This window comes from Chiloscyllium plagiosum, unplaced genomic scaffold, assembly GCF_037043375.1.
Source record: "Chiloscyllium plagiosum isolate Xiang-an unplaced genomic scaffold, Cpla_swu_hap1 HiC_scaffold_2, whole genome shotgun sequence".
Lineage (NCBI taxonomy): Eukaryota > Metazoa > Chordata > Chondrichthyes > Orectolobiformes > Hemiscylliidae > Chiloscyllium > Chiloscyllium plagiosum.
The window spans coordinates 161,642,555-161,666,071 of record NW_028270140.1 but is presented as its reverse complement, the minus strand read 5'-3'; the positions used below and the strand labels follow the sequence as shown (position 1 = coordinate 161,666,071).

Below are 23,517 nucleotides of genomic sequence, written 5' to 3'. Positions count from 1 at the left end.
AGTTTTCACTCAACATTCCCCTCTCTCAATTTATAGCTACTCAGATAATAATCGACTTCCTTGTCTTTGCTATCAAACTGAATAGCCTCATACTGATTCATATTGTACTGCATCCACCCTCCATTTTCCCACTCACTCAACTTATCTAAATCACACTGTAATATCTCTGCATCCTCCTCACAGTTCACCCACCGTCCAGATTTGTGGATGTATATGTTTACTCGCTGAGCTGGAAGGTTCGTTTTCAGACATTTTGTCACCATACTAACATCATCAATGAGCCTCCAGATGAAGCACTGGTGGCATGGCCCGTTTTCGATTTATGTGTTTAGGTTTCCCTTCATTTCCGGTGGTGACGCCATTTCCTGTGGTGATGTAATTTCCTGTTCCTTTTCTCAGGGGGTGGTAGATGGGGTCTAACTCGATGTGTTTGTTGATAGAGTTCCAGTTGGAATGCCATGCTTTAGGAATTCTCGTGCATGTCTCTGTTTGGCTTGTCCTAGGATGGATGTGTTGTCCCAGTCAAGGTGGTGTCCTTCCTCATCCGTATGTGAGGATACTCGCGAGAGAGGGTCATGTCGTTTTGTGGCTAGTAGTACCTGCAAGGTATTTTGTAAATTACATTAGTTTTGCTTGTTTGTTATTTTTGCAAAATACCATGCAAGGACTGTAACAGACACTACATTGGACAAACACGCAGAAAACTAGCCACTAGGATACATGAACACCAACTAGCCACAACACGACATGACCCCCTCTCACTGGTATCTTCACATACGGATGAGGAAGGACACCACTTCGACTGGGACAACACATCCATCCTCGGACAAGTCAAACAGTGACTCGCACGAGAATTCCTAGAAGCCTGGCATTCCAACTGGAACTCTATCAACAAACATATCGACTTGGATCCCATTTACCAACTACCTGAGAAAAAGAACAGGAAATGACATCACCACAGGAAATGATGTCACCACAGAAAATGGCATCACCAACCAAAGGAAACCTTAATGCATAAATCGAAAGTGGGCCATGTCACCAGTGCTTCATCCGGAGGCTCACTGATGATGTTACCACATAGGGTGACAAAACGTCTGAAACCGAACCTTCCAGCTCAGCGAGCAAACCTACATCCAGAACCTCAACCTGAGCTACAAATCTTCTCAAAGCTTGCTATCCAGATTTGTGTCATCTGAAAATTTGGAGGTATTACATTTCGGTCTTTCATTTAAATCATGAATTTATATTGTGAATAGCTGGGGTCCCAGTCCCTGTGGTACTCCACTAGTCACTGCATGCCACTCAGATAAAGAGCCATTTATTCCTATTCTGTGCTTCCTATCTGCTAACCAGTTTTCTGACCATCTGAAGACTCTACCCCAAATCCCATGAGCGTTAATTTTACACATTAATCGCTCTTGTGGGACTTGGTTGAAAGTCCAAATAAACCTCAGACCTGATTAACTCTATTGGTTACGTCCTCAAAGAATTTCAGCTAGTTGTCAAACATGATTCCTGTTTTCTGAACCATGCTGATTCTGTTCCATCCTGTCACTGTTTTCCAAGTACTCACTTGCACTGAACTCTCCCATTTTCCCAGCTGCTGGGCAGTCTAATTGGTTTATAATTCCTGCTTTTCTGTCTGCTTCCCTTCTTAAATAGAGGGATAACATTATCTACTCTCCAATCCATAAGGAACTGCTCCAGAGTCTAAAGATGGCCACGGATGCATCCACTGGGATGTAGATTATCACACCCTGGGGATTTATCAGTGGTGATATCTTTCCAAATCAGAATGGTGAGCGGCTTAAAATCGTATCATAGAATCCCCACAGTGTGTAAGCAGGTCATTCAGCTGAACCTCTGAAGAACATCCCACCCAGCCCACACTCTACCCTATCCCTGTAACCTTGCATATTCCATGGCTAATCCACCCTGACCTGCACATCCTTAGACTGTGGGAGGAAGCCAGAGCACCTAGAGGAAGCCCACACAGACACGGGGAGAATGTGACAGATAGTTGCCCAAAGCAGGAATCAAACCTGGGTCCCTGGTGCTCTGAGGCAGCAGTGAGAACCACCACACCACTCTATGACTTGACGGGGAATTTGAGGGAGTGGTGTTCCCATGTATCTGCTGTTCTTGTCCTCCTTGATGGAAGTGGCCGTGGGTTCGCAAGGTGCTGTCTGAGGATCTTTGGTGAATTTCAGTAGTGCATCTTGTAGATGCTGGTACCGAGCATTGGTGGGGAAGGGGCAATTATGGATGTGCCAATCAAGCAGCTGATTTGTCCTGAATGGTGTTAAGCTTCTTGAGTGTTGTTGGAATCCTCCCCACTTGCCCCTGGATGGGGGCAGCTCCAACAACACTTAAGAAGCTCAACACCATCCAGGATAAAGCAGCCGCTTGATTGGCACCACATCCACAAACATCCCCTCCCTCCCCCACCGACCCTCAGTAGCAGCAGTGTGTACCAGCTACAAGATGCAGAAACTCACCAAAGATCCTCAGACAGCACCTTCCAAACCCACAACCACTTCCATCTAGAAGGACAATGACAGCAGGTACATGGGAACACCACCCCCTGGAAGTTCCCCTCTGAGCCACTCACCATCCTGACTTGGAAATATATCGCCATTTCTTCAGTGTCGCTGGGTCAAGGTCCTGGAATTCCCTCCCTCAGGGCATTGTGGGTCACCCTACAGCACATGGACTGCAGCGGGAAGAGAAGGCAGCTCACCCCCACCTTCACAAGGGGCAACTAGGGACGGGGTAATAAATACTGGGCCCAGCCAGTGACACCTATTTCCTATCAATGAATAAGAACAATGTTGAGGCCATAACACTGTGAGATGTGAGACACCAGTAGTTACACGCTGCTCATTCTCACCTTCTCTCCTGCATTCAGCCAGTTTTCCGACAATATTTTGTCTTCATTTCACTCGACACGATATACTGAGTGGTAAACCAGTGATACCTCACAGCATCACAGTAGCTAACGATGTTTGTTGCTGTGTGTTAATTTGATCAATGACGTTAAAACCAAAACCAGTGATTTTGTATATGTGTGTCTGTGTGTGTGTGTGTGAGTATGTGTGTGTGTTCTGTCTGTCTGTGAGTGTGTGTGTGAGTGTGTGTCTGTGTCTGTGTGTGTGTGTCTGTGTGTGAGTGAGAGTCTGTCTGTGAGTGTGTGTCTGTGAGTGAATATGAGTGAGTGTGTGTGTCTGTGTGTGTATGAATGTGTGAGTGTGTTAGTCTGTGTGTGTGAGTGAGTGTGTGTGAGTGTGTGTATGTGTAAAAGTGTGTGTGTGAGTGTGAGTGTGTGTGAGTGTGAGTCTGTGTGTGTGTGTCTGTGTGAGTGAATGTGTGTATGGGTGGGTATGTGTGTGAGTGAATGTGTGTCTGTTTGTGTGAGTGAGTGTGTGTCTGTGTGAGTGAGTGTGTCTGTGTGTGTGTGTGTGTGTGTGTGAGTGAGTGTGTCTGTCTGTGAGTGTGTGTCTGTGAGTGAATATGAGTGAGTGTGTGTCTGTGTGTGTATGAATGTGTGAGTGTGTGTGAGTGTGTTAGTCTGTGTGTGTGAGTGAGTGTGTGTGAGTGTGTGTATGTGTAAAAGTGTGTGTGTGAGTGTGAGTGTGTGTGAGTGTGAGTCTGTGTGTGTGTGTCTGTGTGAGTGAGTGTGTGTATGGGTGGGTATGTGTGTGAGTGAATGTGTGTCTGTTTGTGTGAGTGAGTGTGTGTCTGTGTGAGTGAGTGTGTCTGTGTGTGTGTGTGTGTGAGTGAGTGTGTCTGTGTGTGTAAGTGATTATGAGTGAGTACATGTGAGTGTCTGTGTGTGTGAGTCTGTGTGTGAGTGTGTGTGTGAGTGAGTGTGTGTGTATGTGTGAGTGTGTGTCTGTGTGTGTGTCTGTGTGAGTCTGTGTGTGTTGGTCTGTGTGAGTGTGTGTGTGTGTCTGTGTCTGTGTGTCTGTGTGAGTGTGTGTCTGTGTGTGTGTCTGTGTGAGTGTGTGTCTGTGTGAGTGTGTGTCTGTGTGTGTGAGTGTCTGTGTGAGTGTGTGTCTGTGTGTTTGAGTGTCTGTGTGTGTGTGTGTGTGTGTGAGAGTGTGTGTCTGTGTGAGTGTGTGTCTGTCTGTGTCTGTGTGAGTGTGTGTCTGTGTCTGTGTGTATGTGCCTGTGTCTGTGTGTGTGTCTGTGTGAGTGTGTGTGTCTGTGTGAGTGTGTGTGTCGGTGTGTGTCTGTGTGTGTGAGTGTCTGTGTGTCTGTGTGTGTGAGTGTCTGTGTGTGTGTCTGTGTGAGTGTGTGTGTCGGTGTGTGTGTGTGTGTCTGTCTGTGTGTGTGTCTGTGTGAGTGTGAGTGAGTGAGTGAGTGAGCGACAGACAGACAGACCAGGGTCGGGGTGCGGCTGGGGATGAGGGTGGGGGTGTTGGCTACTGGTCAAGACTAACTGCTGAAAGTTCTGCTCTTGCTGCTGTTCTAGTGCTTGTGATTCCAGCCAATCAGAAACACAGCGAGAGCCAGAGAGCAGTATGCCAGTGACGGACAGCAAGTCAGAGCCACAGGAGGATGAAGTAGACCGACACATGTAAGTACATGAGGAGATGCAGAGCGTGTGTTCAACACTCAGCTGAGAGTCCACAGCGTTAAATTACTTCACACAAGAATAAAAACTTCAATGGAAAACAAATCGTTTCACTCAGTGAGTGGTGAGGGTCTGGAATGTCTGGAAATGTGGGGGAGGCAGCTTCAACTGAGGTGTTCGGGAGGGAACGGGATGGTTATTCAGATAGAAACGTTGAGCTGGGATAGGGGGAGAAAGGGCAAGAGTTCAGCACTAACGTCATGGAAGGCAGATGTTGATCAATGGCCTCCTTCCTGCCCCATATCTACCCAGTGATTCAGGGCATGGACAGGGTGAATATCTCAGTTAATAGAAGGGTCAATAATAAGGGAAAGTTGAGGATGATGTATTTTCACCCAGAGGGTGGTGGGAATGTGGAAAACACTGCCTGGGAGGGGAGTTGAGGCAAGAAGCCTCTCAACCTTGAAAAAACTACTTGGATCAGCACTTAAATTGTCATTTCATTCGGACTATGGACTGAGTGTGGGAAAGGGGGAATTAATGAAGATTTAGTGTAGCTATGGTTTAACAGACTTGATGGGCTGAAAGACCTGAGAACAATACAGCACAGGATCAGTCCCTATGGCTGACTGGTCACTTCAGTCTCTGTGATTCTATGACTAATACCAGGATGGGTGGTAACAAAGAAATCCCTGCTGTCTCTGTCCCTGGGAGTGTTTGATGGGGTACAGTGTAGAGGGAGCTTTACTCTGTATCTAACCCCGTGCTGTCCCTGTCCTGGGAATGTTTGATGGGGGACAGTGTAGAGGGAGCTTTACTCTGTATCTAACCCCGTGCTGTCCCTGTCCTGGGAATGTTTGATGGGGGACAGTGTAGAGGGAGCTTTACTCTGTATCTAACCCCGTGCTGTCCCTGTCCTGGGAGTGTTTGATGGGGGATTGTGTAGAGCGAGCTTTACTCTGTATCTAACCCCGTGCTGTCCCTGTCCTGGGAGTGTTTGATGTGGACAGTGTAGAGGGAGCTTTACTCTGTATCTAACCCTGTGATTCCCTGCCCTGGGAGTGTTTGATGGGGGACAGTGAGGGACATCTCGTTGCTCTAACCGTATGGTGTCTTTTCAGCTGTTGCCCTTTACGAAAGCATTTGTCACAGAGATGGAGTGTACAGACTCATTGTAACAGGGACAGAGTGTACACGGTCAGTGTTACACAGGGACAGAGTGTACACGGTCAGTGTTACACAGGGACAGAGTGTACACGGTCAGTGTTACACAGGGACAGAGTGTACACGGTCAGTGTTACACAGGGACAGAGTGTTCATGGTCAGTGTTACACAGGGACAGAGCGTACACGGTCAGTGTTACACAGGGACAGAGCGTACATGGTCAGTGTTACACAGGGACAGAGTGTACACGGTCAGTGTTACACAGGGACAGAGTGTACACGGTCAGTGTTACACAGGGACAGAGTGTACACGGTCAGTGTTACACAGGGACAGAGTGTTCATGGTCAGTGTTACACAGGGACAGAGCGTACACGGTCAGTGTTACACAGGGACAGAGTGTACACGGTCAGTGTTACACAGGGACAGAGTGTTCACGGTCAGTGTTACACAGGGACAGAGTGTACACGGTCAGTGTTACACAGGGACAGAGTGTTCATGGTCAGTGTTACACAGGGACAGAGTGTACACGGTCAGTGTTACACAGGGACAGAGTGTACACGGTCAGTGTTACACAGGGACAGAGTGTACACGGTCAGTGTTACACAGGGACAGAGTGTACACGGTCAGTGTTACACAGGGACAGAGTGTTCATGGTCAGTGTTACACAGGGACAGAGCGTACACGGTCAGTGTTACACAGGGACAGAGCGTACATGGTCAGTGTTACACAGGGACAGAGTGTACACGGTCAGTGTTACACAGGGACAGAGTGTACACGGTCAGTGTTACACAGGGACAGAGTGTACACGGTCAGTGTTACACAGGGACAGAGTGTTCATGGTCAGTGTTACACAGGGACAGAGCGTACACGGTCAGTGTTACACAGGGACAGAGTGTACACGGTCAGTGTTACACAGGGACAGAGTGTTCACGGTCAGTGTTACACAGGGACAGAGTGTACAAGGTCAGTGGTACACTGGGACAGAGTGTTCACGGTCCGTGTTACACAGGGACAGAGTGTACACGGTCAGTGTTACACAGGGACAGAGTGTTCACGGTCAGTGTTACACAGGGGCATATTGTACATGGTCAGTGTTACACAGGGACAGAGTGTTCACGGTCCGTGTTACAGGCACAGAGTGTTCACAGTCAGTGTTACACAGGGACAGAGTGTTCACGGTCAGTGTTACACAGGGACAGAGTGTACACGGTCAGTGTTACACAGGGACAGAGTGTACACGGTCAGTGTTACACAGGGACAGAGTGTACACGGTCAGTGTTACACAGGGACAGAGTGTACACGGTCAGTGTTACACAGGGACAGAGTGTACACGGTCAGTGTTACACAGGGACAGAGTGTTCATGGTCAGTGTTACACAGGGACAGAGCGTACACGGTCAGTGTTACACAGGGACAGAGCGTACACGGTCAGTGTTACACAGGGACAGAGTGTACACGGTCAGTGTTACACAGGGACAGAGTGTACACGGTCAGTGTTACACAGGGACAGAGTGTTCATGGTCAGTGTTACACAGGGACAGAGCGTACACGGTCAGTGTTACACAGGGACAGAGTGTACACGGTCAGTGTTACACAGGGACAGAGTGTTCACGGTCAGTGTTACACAGGGACAGAGTGTACAAGGTCAGTGGTACACTGGGACAGAGTGTTCACGGTCCGTGTTACACAGGGACAGAGTGTACACGGTCAGTGTTACACAGGGACAGAGTGTTCACGGTCAGTGTTACACAGGGGCATATTGTACATGGTCAGTGTTACACAGGGACAGAGTGTTCACGGTCCGTGTTACAGGCACAGAGTGTTCACAGTCAGTGTTACACAGGGACAGAGTGTTCACGGTCAGTGTTACACAGGGGCAGAGTGTTCACGGTCAGTGTTACACAGGGGCAGAGTGTACACGGTCAGTGTTACACAGGGACAGAGTGTACACGGTCAGTGTTACACAGGGACAGAGTGTACACGGTCAGTGTTACACAGGGACGGAGTGTTCACGGTCAGTGTTACAGAGGGACAGAGTGTTCACAGTCAGTGTTACACAGGGGCAGAGTGTACACGGTCAGTGTTAAACAGGGACAGAGTGTACACGGTCAGTGTTACACAGGGACAGCGTGGTCACGGTCAGTGTTACACAGGGACAGAGTGTACACGGTCAGTGTTACACAGGGGCATATTGTACATGGTCAGTGTTACACAGGGACAGCGTGTTCACGGTCAATGTTACACAGGGACAGAGTGTTCACGGTCAGTGTTACAGGGACAGAGTGGACACGGTCAGTGTTACACAGGGACAGAGTGTTCACGGCCAGTGTTACAGAGGGACAGAGTGTTCACGGTCAATGTTACACAGGGACAGAGTGTTCACGGTCAATGTTACACAGGGACAGAGTGTTCACGGTCAGTGTTACAGGGACAGAGTGGACACGGTCAGTGTTACACAGGGACAGAGTGTTCACGGTCAGTGTTACAGGGACAGAGTGGACACGGTCAGTGTTACACAGGGTCAGAGTGTTCACGGTCAGTGTTACAGAGGGACAGAGTGTTCACGGTCAATGTTACACAGGGACAGAGTGTTCACGGTCAGTGTTACAGGGACAGAGTGGACACGGTCAGTGTTACACAGGGAGAGAGTGTACACGGTCAGTGTTACACAGGAACTGAATGTTCACGGTCAGTGCTACACAGGGACAGAGTGTACACGGTCAGTGTTACACAGGGACAGAGTGTTCACGGTCAGTGTTACACAGGGACAGAGTGTTCACGGTCAGTATTACAGAGACAGCGTGTTCACGGTCAGTGTTACACAGGTACAGAGTGTTTATGGTCAGTGTTACACAGGGACAGAGTGCTCACGGTCAGTGTTACACAGGGACAGAGTGTTCACGGTCAATGTTACAGAGGGACAGAGTATTCACGGTCAGTGTTACACAGAGACAGAGTGTTCACGGTCAGTGTTACACAGGGACAGAGTGTTCACGGTCAGTGTTACACAGAGACAGAGTGTACACGGTCAGTGTTACACAGGGACAGAGTGCTCACGGTCAGTGTTACACAGGTACAGAGTGTTCACAGTCAGTGTTACAGAGGGACAGAGTATTCACGGTCAGTGTTACACAGAGACAGAGTGTACACGGTCAGTGTTACACAGGGACAGAGTGTTCACGGTCAGTGTTACACAGGGACAGAGTGTACACGGTCAGTGTTAAACAGGGACAGAGTGTTCATGGTCAGTATTACACAGGGACAGAGTGTTCACGGTCAGTGTTACACAGGGACAGAGTGTACACGGTCAGTGTTACAGAGGGACAGAGTATTCACGGTTAGTGTTACACAGGGACAGAGTGTACACGGTCAGTGTTAAACAGGGACAGAGTGTTCACGGTCAGTGTTACACAGGGACAGAGTGTACACGGTCAGTGTTACACAGAGACAGCGTGTTCACGGTCAGTGTTACACAGGGACAGAGTGTTCACGGTCAGTATTACACAGGGACAGAGTGTTCACGGTCAGTGTTACACAGGGACAGAGAGTACACGGTCAGTGTTACACAGGGACAGAGTGTTCATGGTCAGTGTTACACAGGGACAGAGTGTTCACGGTCAGTATTACAGAGACAGCGTGTTCACGGTCAGTGTTACACAGGGACAGAGTGTTCACGGTCAGTGTTACACAGGGGCATAGTGTACATGGTCAGTGTTACACAGGGACAGCGTGTTCACGGTCAATGTTACAGAGGCACAGAGTGTACACGGTCAGTGTTATAGGGACAGAGTGGACACGGTCAGTGTTACAGAGGGACAGAGTGTACACGGTCAGTGTTACACAGGAACTGAATGTTCACGGTCAGTGTTACACAGGGACAAAGTGTTCACGGTCAGTGTTACACAGGGACAGTGTGTTCACGGTCAGTGCTACACAGGGAGAGAGTGTACACGGTCCGTGTTACACAGAGACAGACAGTGTGTTCACGGTCAGTGTTACACAGGGAGAGAGTGTACACGGTCCGTGTTACACAGAGACAGACAGTGTGCTCACGGTCAGTGTTACACAGGGACAGAGTGTTCACGGTCAGTGCTACAGAGGGACAGAGTGTTCACGGTCAGTGTTACACAGAGACAGAGTGTCCACGGTCAGTGTTACACAGGGACAGAGTGTCCACGGTCAGTGTTACACAGGGACAGAGTGTTCACAGTCAGTGTTACAGTGGGACAGAGTGTTCACGGTCAGTGTTACACAGGGACAGAGTGTTCACGGTCAGTGTTACACAGGGACAGAGTGTTCACGGTCAGTGTTACACAGGGACAGAGTGTACACGGTCAGTGTTACACAGGGACAGAGTGTACATGGTCAGTGTTACACAGGGACAGAATGTTCACGGTCAATGTTACAGAGGCACAGAGTGTACACAGTCAGTGTTACAGGGACAGAGTGTTCACGGTCAATGTTACACAGGGATAGAGTGTACACGGTCAGTGTTACAGGGACGGAGTGTTTATGGTCAGTGTTACACAGGGACAGAGTGTACATGGTCAGTGTTACACAGGGACAGAATGTTCACGGTCAATGTTACAGAGGCACAGAGTGTACACAGTCAGTGTTACAGGGACAGAGTGTACACGGTCAATGTTACACAGGGGCATAGTGTACATGGTCAGTGTTACACAGGGATAGAGTGTTCACGGTCAATGTTACACAGGGACAGAGTGTTCACGGTCAGTGTTACACAGGGACAGAGTGTACACAGTCAGTGTGACAGAGGGACAGAGTGTTCACGGTCAGTGTTATACAGGGACAGAGTGTTCACGGTCAGTGATATACCGGGACAGAGTGTTCACGGTCAGTGTTACACAGGGACAGAGTGTTCACGGTCAGTGTTACTCAGGGACAGAGTGTTCACGGTCAGTGTTACAGTGGGACAGAGTGTTCACGGTCAGTGTTACACAGGGACAGAGTGTTCACGGTCAATGTTACACAGGGACAGAGTGTTCACGGTCAGTGTTACAGGGACAGAGTGGACACGGTCAGTGTTACACAGGGAGAGAGTGTACACGGTCAGTGTTACACAGGAACTGAATGTTCACGGTCACTGCTACACAGGGACAGAGTGTTCACGGTCAGTGTTACACAGGGACAGAGTGTTCACGGTCAGTATTACAGAGACAGCGTGTTCACGGTCAGTGTTACACAGGTACAGAGTGTTTATGGTCAGTGTTACACAGGGACAGAGTGCTCACGGTCAGTGTTACACAGGGACAGAGTGTTCACGGTCAGTATTACAGAGACAGCGTGTTCACGGTCAGTGTTACACAGGGACAGAGTGTTTATGGTCAGTGTTACACAGGGACAGAGTGTTCACGGTCAGTGTTACGCAGCGGCATAGTGTACATGGTCAGTGTTACACAGGGACAGCGTGTTCACGGTCAATGTTACAGAGGCACAGAGTGTACACGGTCAGTGTTATAGGGACAGAGTGGACACGGTCAGTGTTACAGAGGGACAGAGTGTACACGGTCAGTGTTACACAGGAACTGAATGTTCACGGTCAGTGTTACACAGGGACAAAGTGTTCACGGTCAGTGTTACACAGGGACAGTGTGTTCACGGTCAGTGCTACACAGGGAGAGAGTGTACACGGTCCGTGTTACACAGAGACAGACAGTGTGTTCACGGTCAGTGTTACACAGGGAGAGAGTGTACACGGTCCGTGTTACACAGAGACAGACAGTGTGTTCACGGTCAGTGTTACACAGGGACAGAGTGTTCACGGTCAGTGCTACAGAGGGACAGAGTGTTCACGGTCAGTGTTACACAGAGACAGAGTGTCCACGGTCAGTGTTACACAGGGACAGAGTGTTCACAGTCAGTGTTACAGTGGGACAGAGTGTTCACGGTCAGTGTTACACAGGGACAGAGTGTTCACGGTCAGTGTTACACAGGGACAGAGTGTACACGGTCAGTGTTACACAGGGACAGAGTGTACATGGTCAGTGTTACACAGGGACAGAATGTTCACGGTCAATGTTACAGAGGCACAGAGTGTACACAGTCAGTGTTACAGGGACAGAGTGTTCACGGTCAATGTTACACAGGGATAGAGTGTACACGGTCAGTGTTACAGGGACAGAGTGTTTATGGTCAGTGTTACACAGGGACAGAGTGTACATGGTCAGTGTTACACAGGGACAGAATGTTCACGGTCAATGTTACAGAGGCACAGAGTGTACACAGTCAATGTTACAGGGACAGAGTGTACACGGTCAATGTTACACAGGGGCATAGTGTACATGGTCAGTGTTACACAGGGATAGAGTGTTCACGGTCAATGTTACACAGGGACAGAGTGTTCACGGTCAGTGTTACACAGGGACAGAGTGTACACAGTCAGTGTGACAGAGGGACAGAATGTTCACGGTCAGTGTTATGCAGGGCCAGAGTGTTCACGGTCAGTGTTATACCGGGACAGAGTGTTCACGGTCAGTGTTACACAGGGACAGAGTGTTCACGGTCAGTGTTACTCAGTGACAGAGTGTTCACGGTCAGTGTTACAGTGGGACAGAGTGTTCACGGTCAGTGTTACACAGGGACAGAGTGTTCACGGTCAATGTTACACAGGGACAGAGTGTTCACGGTCAGTGTTACAGGGACAGAGTGGACACGGTCAGTGTTACACAGGGAGAGAGTGTACACGGTCAGTGTTACACAGGAACTGAATGTTCACGGTCAGTGCTACACAGGGACAGAGTGTACACGGTCAGTGTTACACAGGGACAGAGTGTTCACGGTCAGTGTTACACAGGGACAGAGTGTTCACGGTCAGTATTACAGAGACAGCGTGTTCACGGTCAGTGTTACACAGGTACAGAGTGTTTATGGTCAGTGTTACACAGGGACAGAGTGTACACGGTCAGTGTTACACAGGGACAGAGTGCTCACGGTCAGTGTTACACAGGTACAGAGTGTTCACAGTCAGTGTTACACAGGGACAGAGTGTTCACGGTCAGTGTTACACAGGGACAGAGTGCTCACGGTCAGTGTTACACAGGTACAGAGTGTTCACAGTCAGTGTTACAGAGGGACAGAGTATTCACGGTCAGTGTTACACAGAGACAGAGTGTACACGGTCAGTGTTACACAGGGACAGAGTGTTCACGGTCAGTGTTACACAGGGACAGAGTGTTCACGGTCAGTGTTACACAGGGACAGAGTGTTCACGGTCAGTGTTACAGAGGGACAGAGTATTCACGGTTAGTGTTACACAGAGACAGCGTGTTCACGGTCAGTGTTACACAGGGACAGAGTGTTCACGGTCAGTGTTACACAGGGACAGAGAGTACACGGTCAGTGTTACACAGGGACAGAGTGTTCACGGTCAGTTTTACACAGGGACAGAGTGTTCACGGTCAGTATTACATAGACAGCGTGTTCACGGTCAGTGTTACACAGGGACAGAGTGTTTATGGTCAGTGTTACACAGGGACAGAGTGTTCACGGTCAGTGTTACACAGGGGCATAGTGTACATGGTCAGTGTTACACAGGGACAGCGTGTTCACGGTCAATGTTACAGAGGCACAGAGTGTACACGGTCAGTGTTATAGGGACAGAGTGGACACGGTCAGTGTTACAGAGGGACAGAGTGTACACGGTCAGTGTTACACAGGAACTGAATGTTCACGGTCAGTGTTACACAGGGACAAAGTGTTCACGGTCAGTGTTACACAGGGACAGTGTGTTCACGGTCAGTGCTACACAGGGAGAGAGTGTACACGGTCCGTGTTACACAGAGACAGACAGTGTGTTCACGGTCAGTGTTACACAGGGAGAGAGTGTACACGGTCCGTGTTACACAGAGACAGACAGTGTGCTCACGGTCAGTGTTACACAGGGACAGAGTGTTCACGGTCAGTATTACAGAGACAGCGTGTTCACGGTCAGTGTTACACAGGTACAGAGTGTTTATGGTCAGTGTTACACAGGGACAGAGTGCTCACGGTCAGTGTTACACAGGTACAGAGTGTTTATGGTCAGTGTTACACAGGGACAGAGTGCTCACGGTCAGTGTTACACAGGTACAGAGTGTTCACATTCAGTGTTACAGAGGGACAGAGTATTCACGGTCAGTGTTACACAGGGACAGAGAGTACACGGTCAGTGTTACACAGGGACAGAGTGTTCACGGTCAGTGTTACACAGGGACAGAGTGTTCACGGTCAGTATTACAGAGACAGCGTGTTCACGGTCAGTGTTACACAGGGACAGAGTGTTTATGGTCAGTGTTACACAGGGACAGAGTGTTCACGGTCAGTGTTACACAGGGGCATAGTGTACATGGTCAGTGTTACACAGGGACAGCGTGTTCACGGTCAATGTTACAGAGGCACAGAGTGTACACGGTCAGTGTTATAGGGACAGAGTGGACACGGTCAGTGTTACAGAGGGACAGAGTGTACACGGTCAGTGTTACACAGGAACTGAATGTTCACGGTCAGTGTTACACAGGGACAAAGTGTTCACGGTCAGTGTTACACAGGGACAGTGTGTTCACGGTCAGTGCTACACAGGGAGAGAGTGTACACGGTCCGTGTTACACAGAGACAGACAGTGTGTTCACGGTCAGTGTTACACAGGGAGAGAGTGTACACGGTCCGTGTTACACAGAGACAGACAGTGTGCTCACGGTCAGTGTTACACAGGGACAGAGTGTTCACGGTCAGTGCTACAGAGGGACAGAGTGTTCACGGTCAGTGTTACACAGAGACAGAGTGTCCACGGTCAGTGTTACACAGGGACAGAGTGTTCACAGTCAGTGTTACAGTGGGACAGAGTGTTCACGGTCAGTGTTACACAGGGACAGAGTGTTCACGGTCAGTGTTACACAGGGACAGAGTGTACACGGTCAGTGTTACACCGGGACAGAGTGTACATGGTCAGTGTTACACAGGGACAGAATGTTCACGGTCAATGTTACAGAGGCACAGAGTGTACACGGTCAGTGTTACAGGGACAGAGTGTTTATGGTCAGTGTTACACAGGGACAGAGTGTACATGGTCAGTGTTACACAGGGACAGAATGTTCACGGTCAATGTTACAGAGGCACAGAGTGTACACAGTCAATGTTACAGGGACAGAGTGTACACGGTCAATGTTACACAGGGGCATAGTGTACATGGTCAGTGTTACACAGGGATAGAGTGTTCACGGTCAATGTTACACAGGGACAGAGTGTTCACGGTCAGTGTTACACAGGGACAGAGTGTACACAGTCAGTGTGACAGAGGGACAGAATGTTCACGGTCAGTGTTATGCAGGGCCAGAGTGTTCACGGTCAGTGTTATACCGGGACAGAGTGTTCACGGTCAGTGTTACACAGGGACAGAGTGTTCACGGTCAGTGTTACTCAGTGACAGAGTGTTCACGGTCAGTGTTACACAGGGGCAGAGTGTTCACAGTCAGTGTTACACAGGGACAGAGTGTTCACGGTCAGTGTTACACAGGGACAGAGTGTTCACGGTCAATGTTACACAGGGACAGAGAGTACACGGTCAGTGTTACAGAGGGACAGAGTATTCACGGTCAGTGTTACACAGAGACAGAGTGTACACGGTCAGTGTTACACAGGGACAGAGTGTTCACGGTCAGTGTTACACAGGGACAGAGTGTACACGGTCAGTGTTAAACAGGGACAGAGTGTTCATGGTCAGTATTACACAGGGACAGAGTGTTCACGGTCAGTGTTACACAGGGACAGAGTGTACACGGTCAGTGTTACAGAGGGACAGAGTATTCACGGTTAGTGTTACACAGGGACAGAGTGTACACGGTCAGTGTTAAACAGGGACAGAGTGTTCACGGTCAGTGTTACACAGGGACAGAGTGTACACGGTCAGTGTTACACAGAGACAGCGTGTTCACGGTCAGTGTTACACAGGGACAGAGTGTTCACGGTCAGTATTACACAGGGACAGAGTGTTCACGGTCAGTGTTACACAGGGACAGAGAGTACACGGTCAGTGTTACACAGGGACAGAGTGTTCATGGTCAGTGTTACACAGGGACAGAGTGTTCACGGTCAGTATTACAGAGACAGCGTGTTCACGGTCAGTGTTACACAGGGACAGAGTGTTCACGGTCAGTGTTACACAGGGGCATAGTGTACATGGTCAGTGTTACACAGGGACAGCGTGTTCACGGTCAATGTTACAGAGGCACAGAGTGTACACGGTCAGTGTTATAGGGACAGAGTGGACACGGTCAGTGTTACAGAGGGACAGAGTGTACACGGTCAGTGTTACACAGGAACTGAATGTTCACGGTCAGTGTTACACAGGGACAAAGTGTTCACGGTCAGTGTTACACAGGGACAGTGTGTTCACGGTCAGTGCTACACAGGGAGAGAGTTTACACGGTCCGTGTTACACAGAGACAGACAGTGTGTTCACGGTCAGTGTTACACAGGGAGAGAGTGTACACGGTCCGTGTTACACAGAGACAGACAGTGTGCTCACGGTCAGTGTTACACAGGGACAGAGTGTTCACGGTCAGTGCTACAGAGGGACAGAGTGTTCACGGTCAGTGTTACACAGAGACAGAGTGTCCACGGTCAGTGTTACACAGGGACAGAGTGTTCACAGTCAGTGTTACAGTGGGACAGAGTGTTCACGGTCAGTGTTACACAGGGACAGAGTGTTCACGGTCAGTGTTACACAGGGACAGAGTGTTCACGGTCAGTGTTACACAGGGACAGAGTGTACACGGTCAGTGTTACACAGGGACAGAGTGTACATGGTCAGTGTTACACAGGGACAGAATGTTCACGGTCAATGTTACAGAGGCACAGAGTGTACACAGTCAGTGTTACAGGGACAGAGTGTTCACGGTCAATGTTACACAGGGATAGAGTGTACACGGTCAGTGTTACAGGGACGGAGTGTTTATGGTCAGTGTTACACAGGGACAGAGTGTACATGGTCAGTGTTACACAGGGACAGAATGTTCACGGTCAATGTTACAGAGGCACAGAGTGTACACAGTCAGTGTTACAGGGACAGAGTGTACACGGTCAATGTTACACAGGGGCATAGTGTACATGGTCAGTGTTACACAGGGATAGAGTGTTCACGGTCAATGTTACACAGGGACAGAGTGTTCACGGTCAGTGTTACACAGGGACAGAGTGTACACAGTCAGTGTGACAGAGGGACAGAGTGTTCACGGTCAGTGTTATACAGGGACAGAGTGTTCACGGTCAGTGATATACCGGGACAGAGTGTTCACGGTCAGTGTTACACAGGGACAGAGTGTTCACGGTCAGTGTTACTCAGGGACAGAGTGTTCACGGTCAGTGTTACAGTGGGACAGAGTGTTCACGGTCAGTGTTACACAGGGACAGAGTGTTCACGGTCAATGTTACACAGGGACAGAGTGTTCACGGTCAGTGTTACAGGGACAGAGTGGACACGGTCAGTGTTACACAGGGAGAGAGTGTACACGGTCAGTGTTACACAGGAACTGAATGTTCACGGTCACTGCTACACAGGGACAGAGTGTTCACGGTCAGTGTTACACAGGGACAGAGTGTTCACGGTCAGTATTACAGAGACAGCGTGTTCACGGTCAGTGTTACACAGGTACAGAGTGTTTATGGTCAGTGTTACACAGGGACAGAGTGCTCACGGTCAGTGTTACACAGGGACAGAGTGTTCACGGTCAGTATTACAGAGACAGCGTGTTCACGGTCAGTGTTACACAGGGACAGAGTGTTTATGGTCAGTGTTACACAGGGACAGAGTGTTCACGGTCAGTGTTACGCAGCGGCATAGTGTACATGGTCAGTGTTACACAGGGACAGCGTGTTCACGGTCAATGTTACAGAGGCACAGAGTGTACACGGTCAGTGTTATAGGGACAGAGTGGACACGGTCAGTGTTACAGAGGGACAGAGTGTACATGGTCAGTGTTACACAGGGACAGAATGTTCACGGTCAATGTTACAGAGGCACAGAGTGTACACAGTCAGTGTTACAGGGACAGAGTGTACACGGTCAATGTTACACAGGGGCATAGTGTACATGGTCAGTGTTACACAGGGATAGAGTGTTCACGGTCAATGTTACACAGGGACAGAGTGTTCACGGTCAGTGTTACACAGGGACAGAGTGTACACAGTCAGTGTGACAGAGGGACAGAGTGTTCACGGTCAGTGTTATACAGGGACAGAGTGTTCACGGTCAGTGATATACCGGGACAGAGTGTTCACGGTCAGTGTTACACAGGGACAGAGTGTTCACGGTCAGTGTTACTCAGGGACAGAGTGTTCACGGTCAGTGTTACAGTGGGACAGAGTGTTCACGGTCAGTGTTACACAGGGACAGAGTGTTCACGGTCAATGTTACACAGGGACAGAGTGTTCACGGTCAGTGTTACAGGGACAGAGTGGACACGGTCAGTGTTACACAGGGAGAGAGTGTACACGGTCAGTGTTACACAGGAACTGAATGTTCACGGTCACTGCTACACAGGGACAGAGTGTTCACGGTCAGTGTTACACAGGGACAGAGTGTTCACGGTCAGTATTACAGAGACAGCGTGTTCACGGTCAGTGTTACACAGGTACAGAGTGTTTATGGTCAGTGTTACACAGGGACAGAGTGCTCACGGTCAGTGTTACACAGGGACAGAGTGTTCACGGTCAGTATTACAGAGACAGCGTGTTCACGGTCAGTGTTACACAGGGACAGAGTGTTTATGGTCAGTGTTACACAGGGACAGAGTGTTCACGGTCAGTGTTACGCAGCGGCATAGTGTACATGGTCAGTGTTACACAGGGACAGCGTGTTCACGGTCAATGTTACAGAGGCACAGAGTGTACACGGTCAGTGTTATAGGGACAGAGTGGACACGGTCAGTGTTACAGAGGGACAGAGTGTACACGGTCAGTGTTACACAGGAACTGAATGTTCACGGTCAGTGTTACACAGGGACAAAGTGTTCACGGTCAGTGTTACACAGGGACAGTGTGTTCACGGTCAGTGCTACACAGGGAGAGAGTGTACACGGTCCGTGTTACACAGAGACAGACAGTGTGTTCACGGTCAGTGTTACACAGGGAGAGAGTGTACACGGTCCGTGTTACACAGAGACAGACAGTGTGTTCACGGTCAGTGTTACACAGGGACAGAGTGTTCACGGTCAGTGCTACAGAGGGACAGAGTGTTCACGGTCAGTGTTACACAGAGACAGAGTGTCCACGGTCAGTGTTACACAGGGACAGAGTGTTCACAGTCAGTGTTACAGTGGGACAGAGTGTTCACGGTCAGTGTTACACAGGGACAGAGTGTTCACGGTCAGTGTTACACAGGGACAGAGTGTACACGGTCAGTGTTACACAGGGACAGAGTGTACATGGTCAGTGTTACACAGGGACAGAATGTTCACGGTCAATGTTACAGAGGCACAGAGTGTACACAGTCAGTGTTACAGGGACAGAGTGTTCACGGTCAATGTTACACAGGGATAGAGTGTACACGGTCAGTGTTACAGGGACAGAGTGTTTATGGTCAGTGTTACACAGGGACAGAGTGTACATGGTCAGTGTTACACAGGGACAGAATGTTCACGGTCAATGTTACAGAGGCACAGAGTGTACACAGTCAATGTTACAGGGACAGAGTGTACACGGTCAATGTTACACAGGGGCATAGTGTACATGGTCAGTGTTACACAGGGATAGAGTGTTCACGGTCAATGTTACACAGGGACAGAGTGTTCACGGTCAGTGTTACACAGGGACAGAGTGTACACAGTCAGTGTGACAGAGGGACAGAATGTTCACGGTCAGTGTTATGCAGGGCCAGAGTGTTCACGGTCAGTGTTATACCGGGACAGAGTGTTCACGGTCAGTGTTACACAGGGACAGAGTGTTCACGGTCAGTGTTACTCAGTGACAGAGTGTTCACGGTCAGTGTTACAGTGGGACAGAGTGTTCACGGTCAGTGTTACACAGGGACAGAGTGTTCACGGTCAATGTTACACAGGGACAGAGTGTTCACGGTCAGTGTTACAGGGACAGAGTGGACACGGTCAGTGTTACACAGGGAGAGAGTGTACACGGTCAGTGTTACACAGGAACTGAATGTTCACGGTCAGTGCTACACAGGGACAGAGTGTACACGGTCAGTGTTACACAGGGACAGAGTGTTCACGGTCAGTGTTACACAGGGACAGAGTGTTCACGGTCAGTATTACAGAGACAGCGTGTTCACGGTCAGTGTTACACAGGTACAGAGTGTTTATGGTCAGTGTTACACAGGGACAGAGTGTTCACGGTCAGTGTTACACAGGGACAGAGTGCTCACGGTCAGTGTTACACAGGTACAGAGTGTTCACAGTCAGTGTTACAGAGGGACAGAGTATTCACGGTCAGTGTTACACAGAGACAGAGTGTACACGGTCAGTGTTACACAGGGACAGAGTGTTCACGGTCAGTGTTACACAGGGACAGAGTGTTCACGGTCAGTGTTACACAGGGACAGAGTGTTCACGGTCAGTGTTACAGAGGGACAGAGTATTCACGGTTAGTGTTACACAGAGACAGCGTGTTCACGGTCAGTGTTACACAGGGACAGAGTGTTCACGGTCAGTGTTACACAGGGACAGAGAGTACACGGTCAGTGTTACACAGGGACAGAGTGTTCACGGTCAGTTTTACACAGGGACAGAGTGTTCACGGTCAGTATTACATAGACAGCGTGTTCACGGTCAGTGTTACACAGGGACAGAGTGTTTATGGTCAGTGTTACACAGGGACAGAGTGTTCACGGTCAGTGTTACACAGGGGCATAGTGTACATGGTCAGTGTTACACAGGGACAGCGTGTTCACGGTCAATGTTACAGAGGCACAGAGTGTACACGGTCAGTGTTATAGGGACAGAGTGGACACGGTCAGTGTTACAGAGGGACAGAGTGTACACGGTCAGTGTTACACAGGAACTGAATGTTCACGGTCAGTGTTACACAGGGACAGAGTGTTCACGGTCAGTATTACAGAGACAGCGTGTTCACGGTCAGTGTTACACAGGGACAGAGTGTTTATGGTCAGTGTTACACAGGGACAGAGTGTTCACGGTCAGTGTTACGCAGCGGCATAGTGTACATGGTCAGTGTTACACAGGGACAGCGTGTTCACGGTCAATGTTACAGAGGCACAGAGTGTACACGGTCAGTGTTATAGGGACAGAGTGGACACGGTCAGTGTTACAGAGGGACAGAGTGTACACGGTCAGTGTTACACAGGAACTGAATGTTCACGGTCAGTGTTACACAGGGACAAAGTGTTCACGGTCAGTGTTACACAGGGACAGTGTGTTCACGGTCAGTGCTACACAGGGAGAGAGTGTACACGGTCCGTGTTACACAGAGACAGACAGTGTGTTCACGGTCAGTGTTACACAGGGAGAGAGTGTACACGGTCCGTGTTACACAGAGACAGACAGTGTGTTCACGGTCAGTGTTACACAGGGACAGAGTGTTCACGGTCAGTGCTACAGAGGGACAGAGTGTTCACGGTCAGTGTTACACAGAGACAGAGTGTCCACGGTCAGTGTTACACAGGGACAGAGTGTTCACAGTCAGTGTTACAGTGGGACAGAGTGTTCACGGTCAGTGTTACACAGGGACAGAGTGTTCACGGTCAGTGTTACACAGGGACAGAGTGTACACGGTCAGTGTTACACAGGGACAGAGTGTACATGGTCAGTGTTACACAGGGACAGAATGTTCACGGTCAATGTTACAGAGGCACAGAGTGTACACAGTCAGTGTTACAGGGACAGAGTGTTCACGGTCAATGTTACACAGGGATAGAGTGTACACGGTCAGTGTTACAGGGACAGAGTGTTTATGGTCAGTGTTACACAGGGACAGAGTGTACATGGTCAGTGTTACACAGGGACAGAATGTTCACGGTCAATGTTACAGAGGCACAGAGTGTACACAGTCAATGTTACAGGGACAGAGTGTACACGGTCAATGTTACACAGGGGCATAGTGTACATGGTCAGTGTTACACAGGGATAGAGTGTTCACGGTCAATGTTACACAGGGACAGAGTGTTCACGGTCAGTGTTACACAGGGACAGAGTGTACACAGTCAGTGTGACAGAGGGACAGAATGTTCACGGTCAGTGTTATGCAGGGCCAGAGTGTTCACGGTCAGTGTTATACCGGGACAGAGTGTTCACGGTCAGTGTTACACAGGGACAGAGTGTTCACGGTCAGTGTTACTCAGTGACAGAGTGTTCACGGTCAGTGTTACAGTGGGACAGAGTGTTCACGGTCAGTGTTACACAGGGACAGAGTGTTCACGGTCAATGTTACACAGGGACAGAGTGTTCACGGTCAGTGTTACAGGGACAGAGTGGACACGGTCAGTGTTACACAGGGAGAGAGTGTACACGGTCAGTGTTACACAGGAACTGAATGTTCACGGTCAGTGCTACACAGGGACAGAGTGTACACGGTCAGTGTTACACAGGGACAGAGTGTTCACGGTCAGTGTTACACAGGGACAGAGTGTTCACGGTCAGTATTACAGAGACAGCGTGTTCACGGTCAGTGTTACACAGGTACAGAGTGTTTATGGTCAGTGTTACACAGGGACAGAGTGTTCACGGTCAGTGTTACACAGGGACAGAGTGCTCACGGTCAGTGTTACACAGGTACAGAGTGTTCACAGTCAGTGTTACAGAGGGACAGAGTATTCACGGTCAGTGTTACACAGAGACAGAGTGTACACGGTCAGTGTTACACAGGGACAGAGTGTTCACGGTCAGTGTTACACAGGGACAGAGTGTTCACGGTCAGTGTTACAGAGGGACAGAGTATTCACGGTTAGTGTTACACAGAGACAGCGTGTTCACGGTCAGTGTTACACAGGGACAGAGTGTTCACGGTCAGTGTTACACAGGGACAGAGAGTACACGGTCAGTGTTACACAGGGACAGAGTGTTCACGGTCAGTTTTACACAGGGACAGAGTGTTCACGGTCAGTATTACATAGACAGCGTGTTCACGGTCAGTGTTACACAGGGACAGAGTGTTTATGGTCAGTGTTACACAGGGACAGAGTGTTCACGGTCAGTGTTACACAGGGACAGAGTGTTCACGGTCAGTATTACAGAGACAGCGTGTTCACGGTCAGTGTTACACAGGGACAGAGTGTTCACGGTCAGTGTTACACAGGGGCATAGTGTACATGGTCAGTGTTACACAGGGACAGCGTGTTCACGGTCAATGTTACAGAGGCACAGAGTGTACACGGTCAGTGTTATAGGGACAGAGTGGACACGGTCAGTGTTACAGAGGGACAGAGTGTACACGGTCAGTGTTACACAGGAACTGAATGTTCACGGTCAGTGTTACACAGGGACAAAGTGTTCACGGTCAGTGTTACACAGGGACAGTGTGTTCACGGTCAGTGCTACACAGGGAGAGAGTTTACACGGTCCGTGTTACACAGAGACAGACAGTGTGTTCACGGTCAGTGTTACACAGGGAGAGAGTGTACACGGTCCGTGTTACACAGAGACAGACAGTGTGCTCACGGTCAGTGTTACACAGGGACAGAGTGTTCACGGTCAGTGCTACAGAGGGACAGAGTGTTCACGGTCAGTGTTACACAGAGACAGAGTGTCCACGGTCAGTGTTACACAGGGACAGAGTGTTCACAGTCAGTGTTACAGTGGGACAGAGTGTTCACGGTCA

The 23,517-nt window shown here is 49.5% G+C and overlaps 1 protein-coding gene across 1 annotated transcript in view; it reads left to right on the top strand.

Moving 5' to 3' along the window:
• The window catches only part of spef2 (sperm flagellar and cilia associated 2), an 894,484-nt gene that overhangs the window by 500,339 nt on the left and 370,628 nt on the right, over positions 1-23,517 (top strand). The window contains exon 26 of the mRNA XM_087994173.1: positions 4,475-4,579. Coding sequence (XP_087850299.1) covers positions 4,475-4,579 — 105 coding nt within the window. The remainder of the gene's footprint in view (positions 1-4,474; positions 4,580-23,517) is intronic.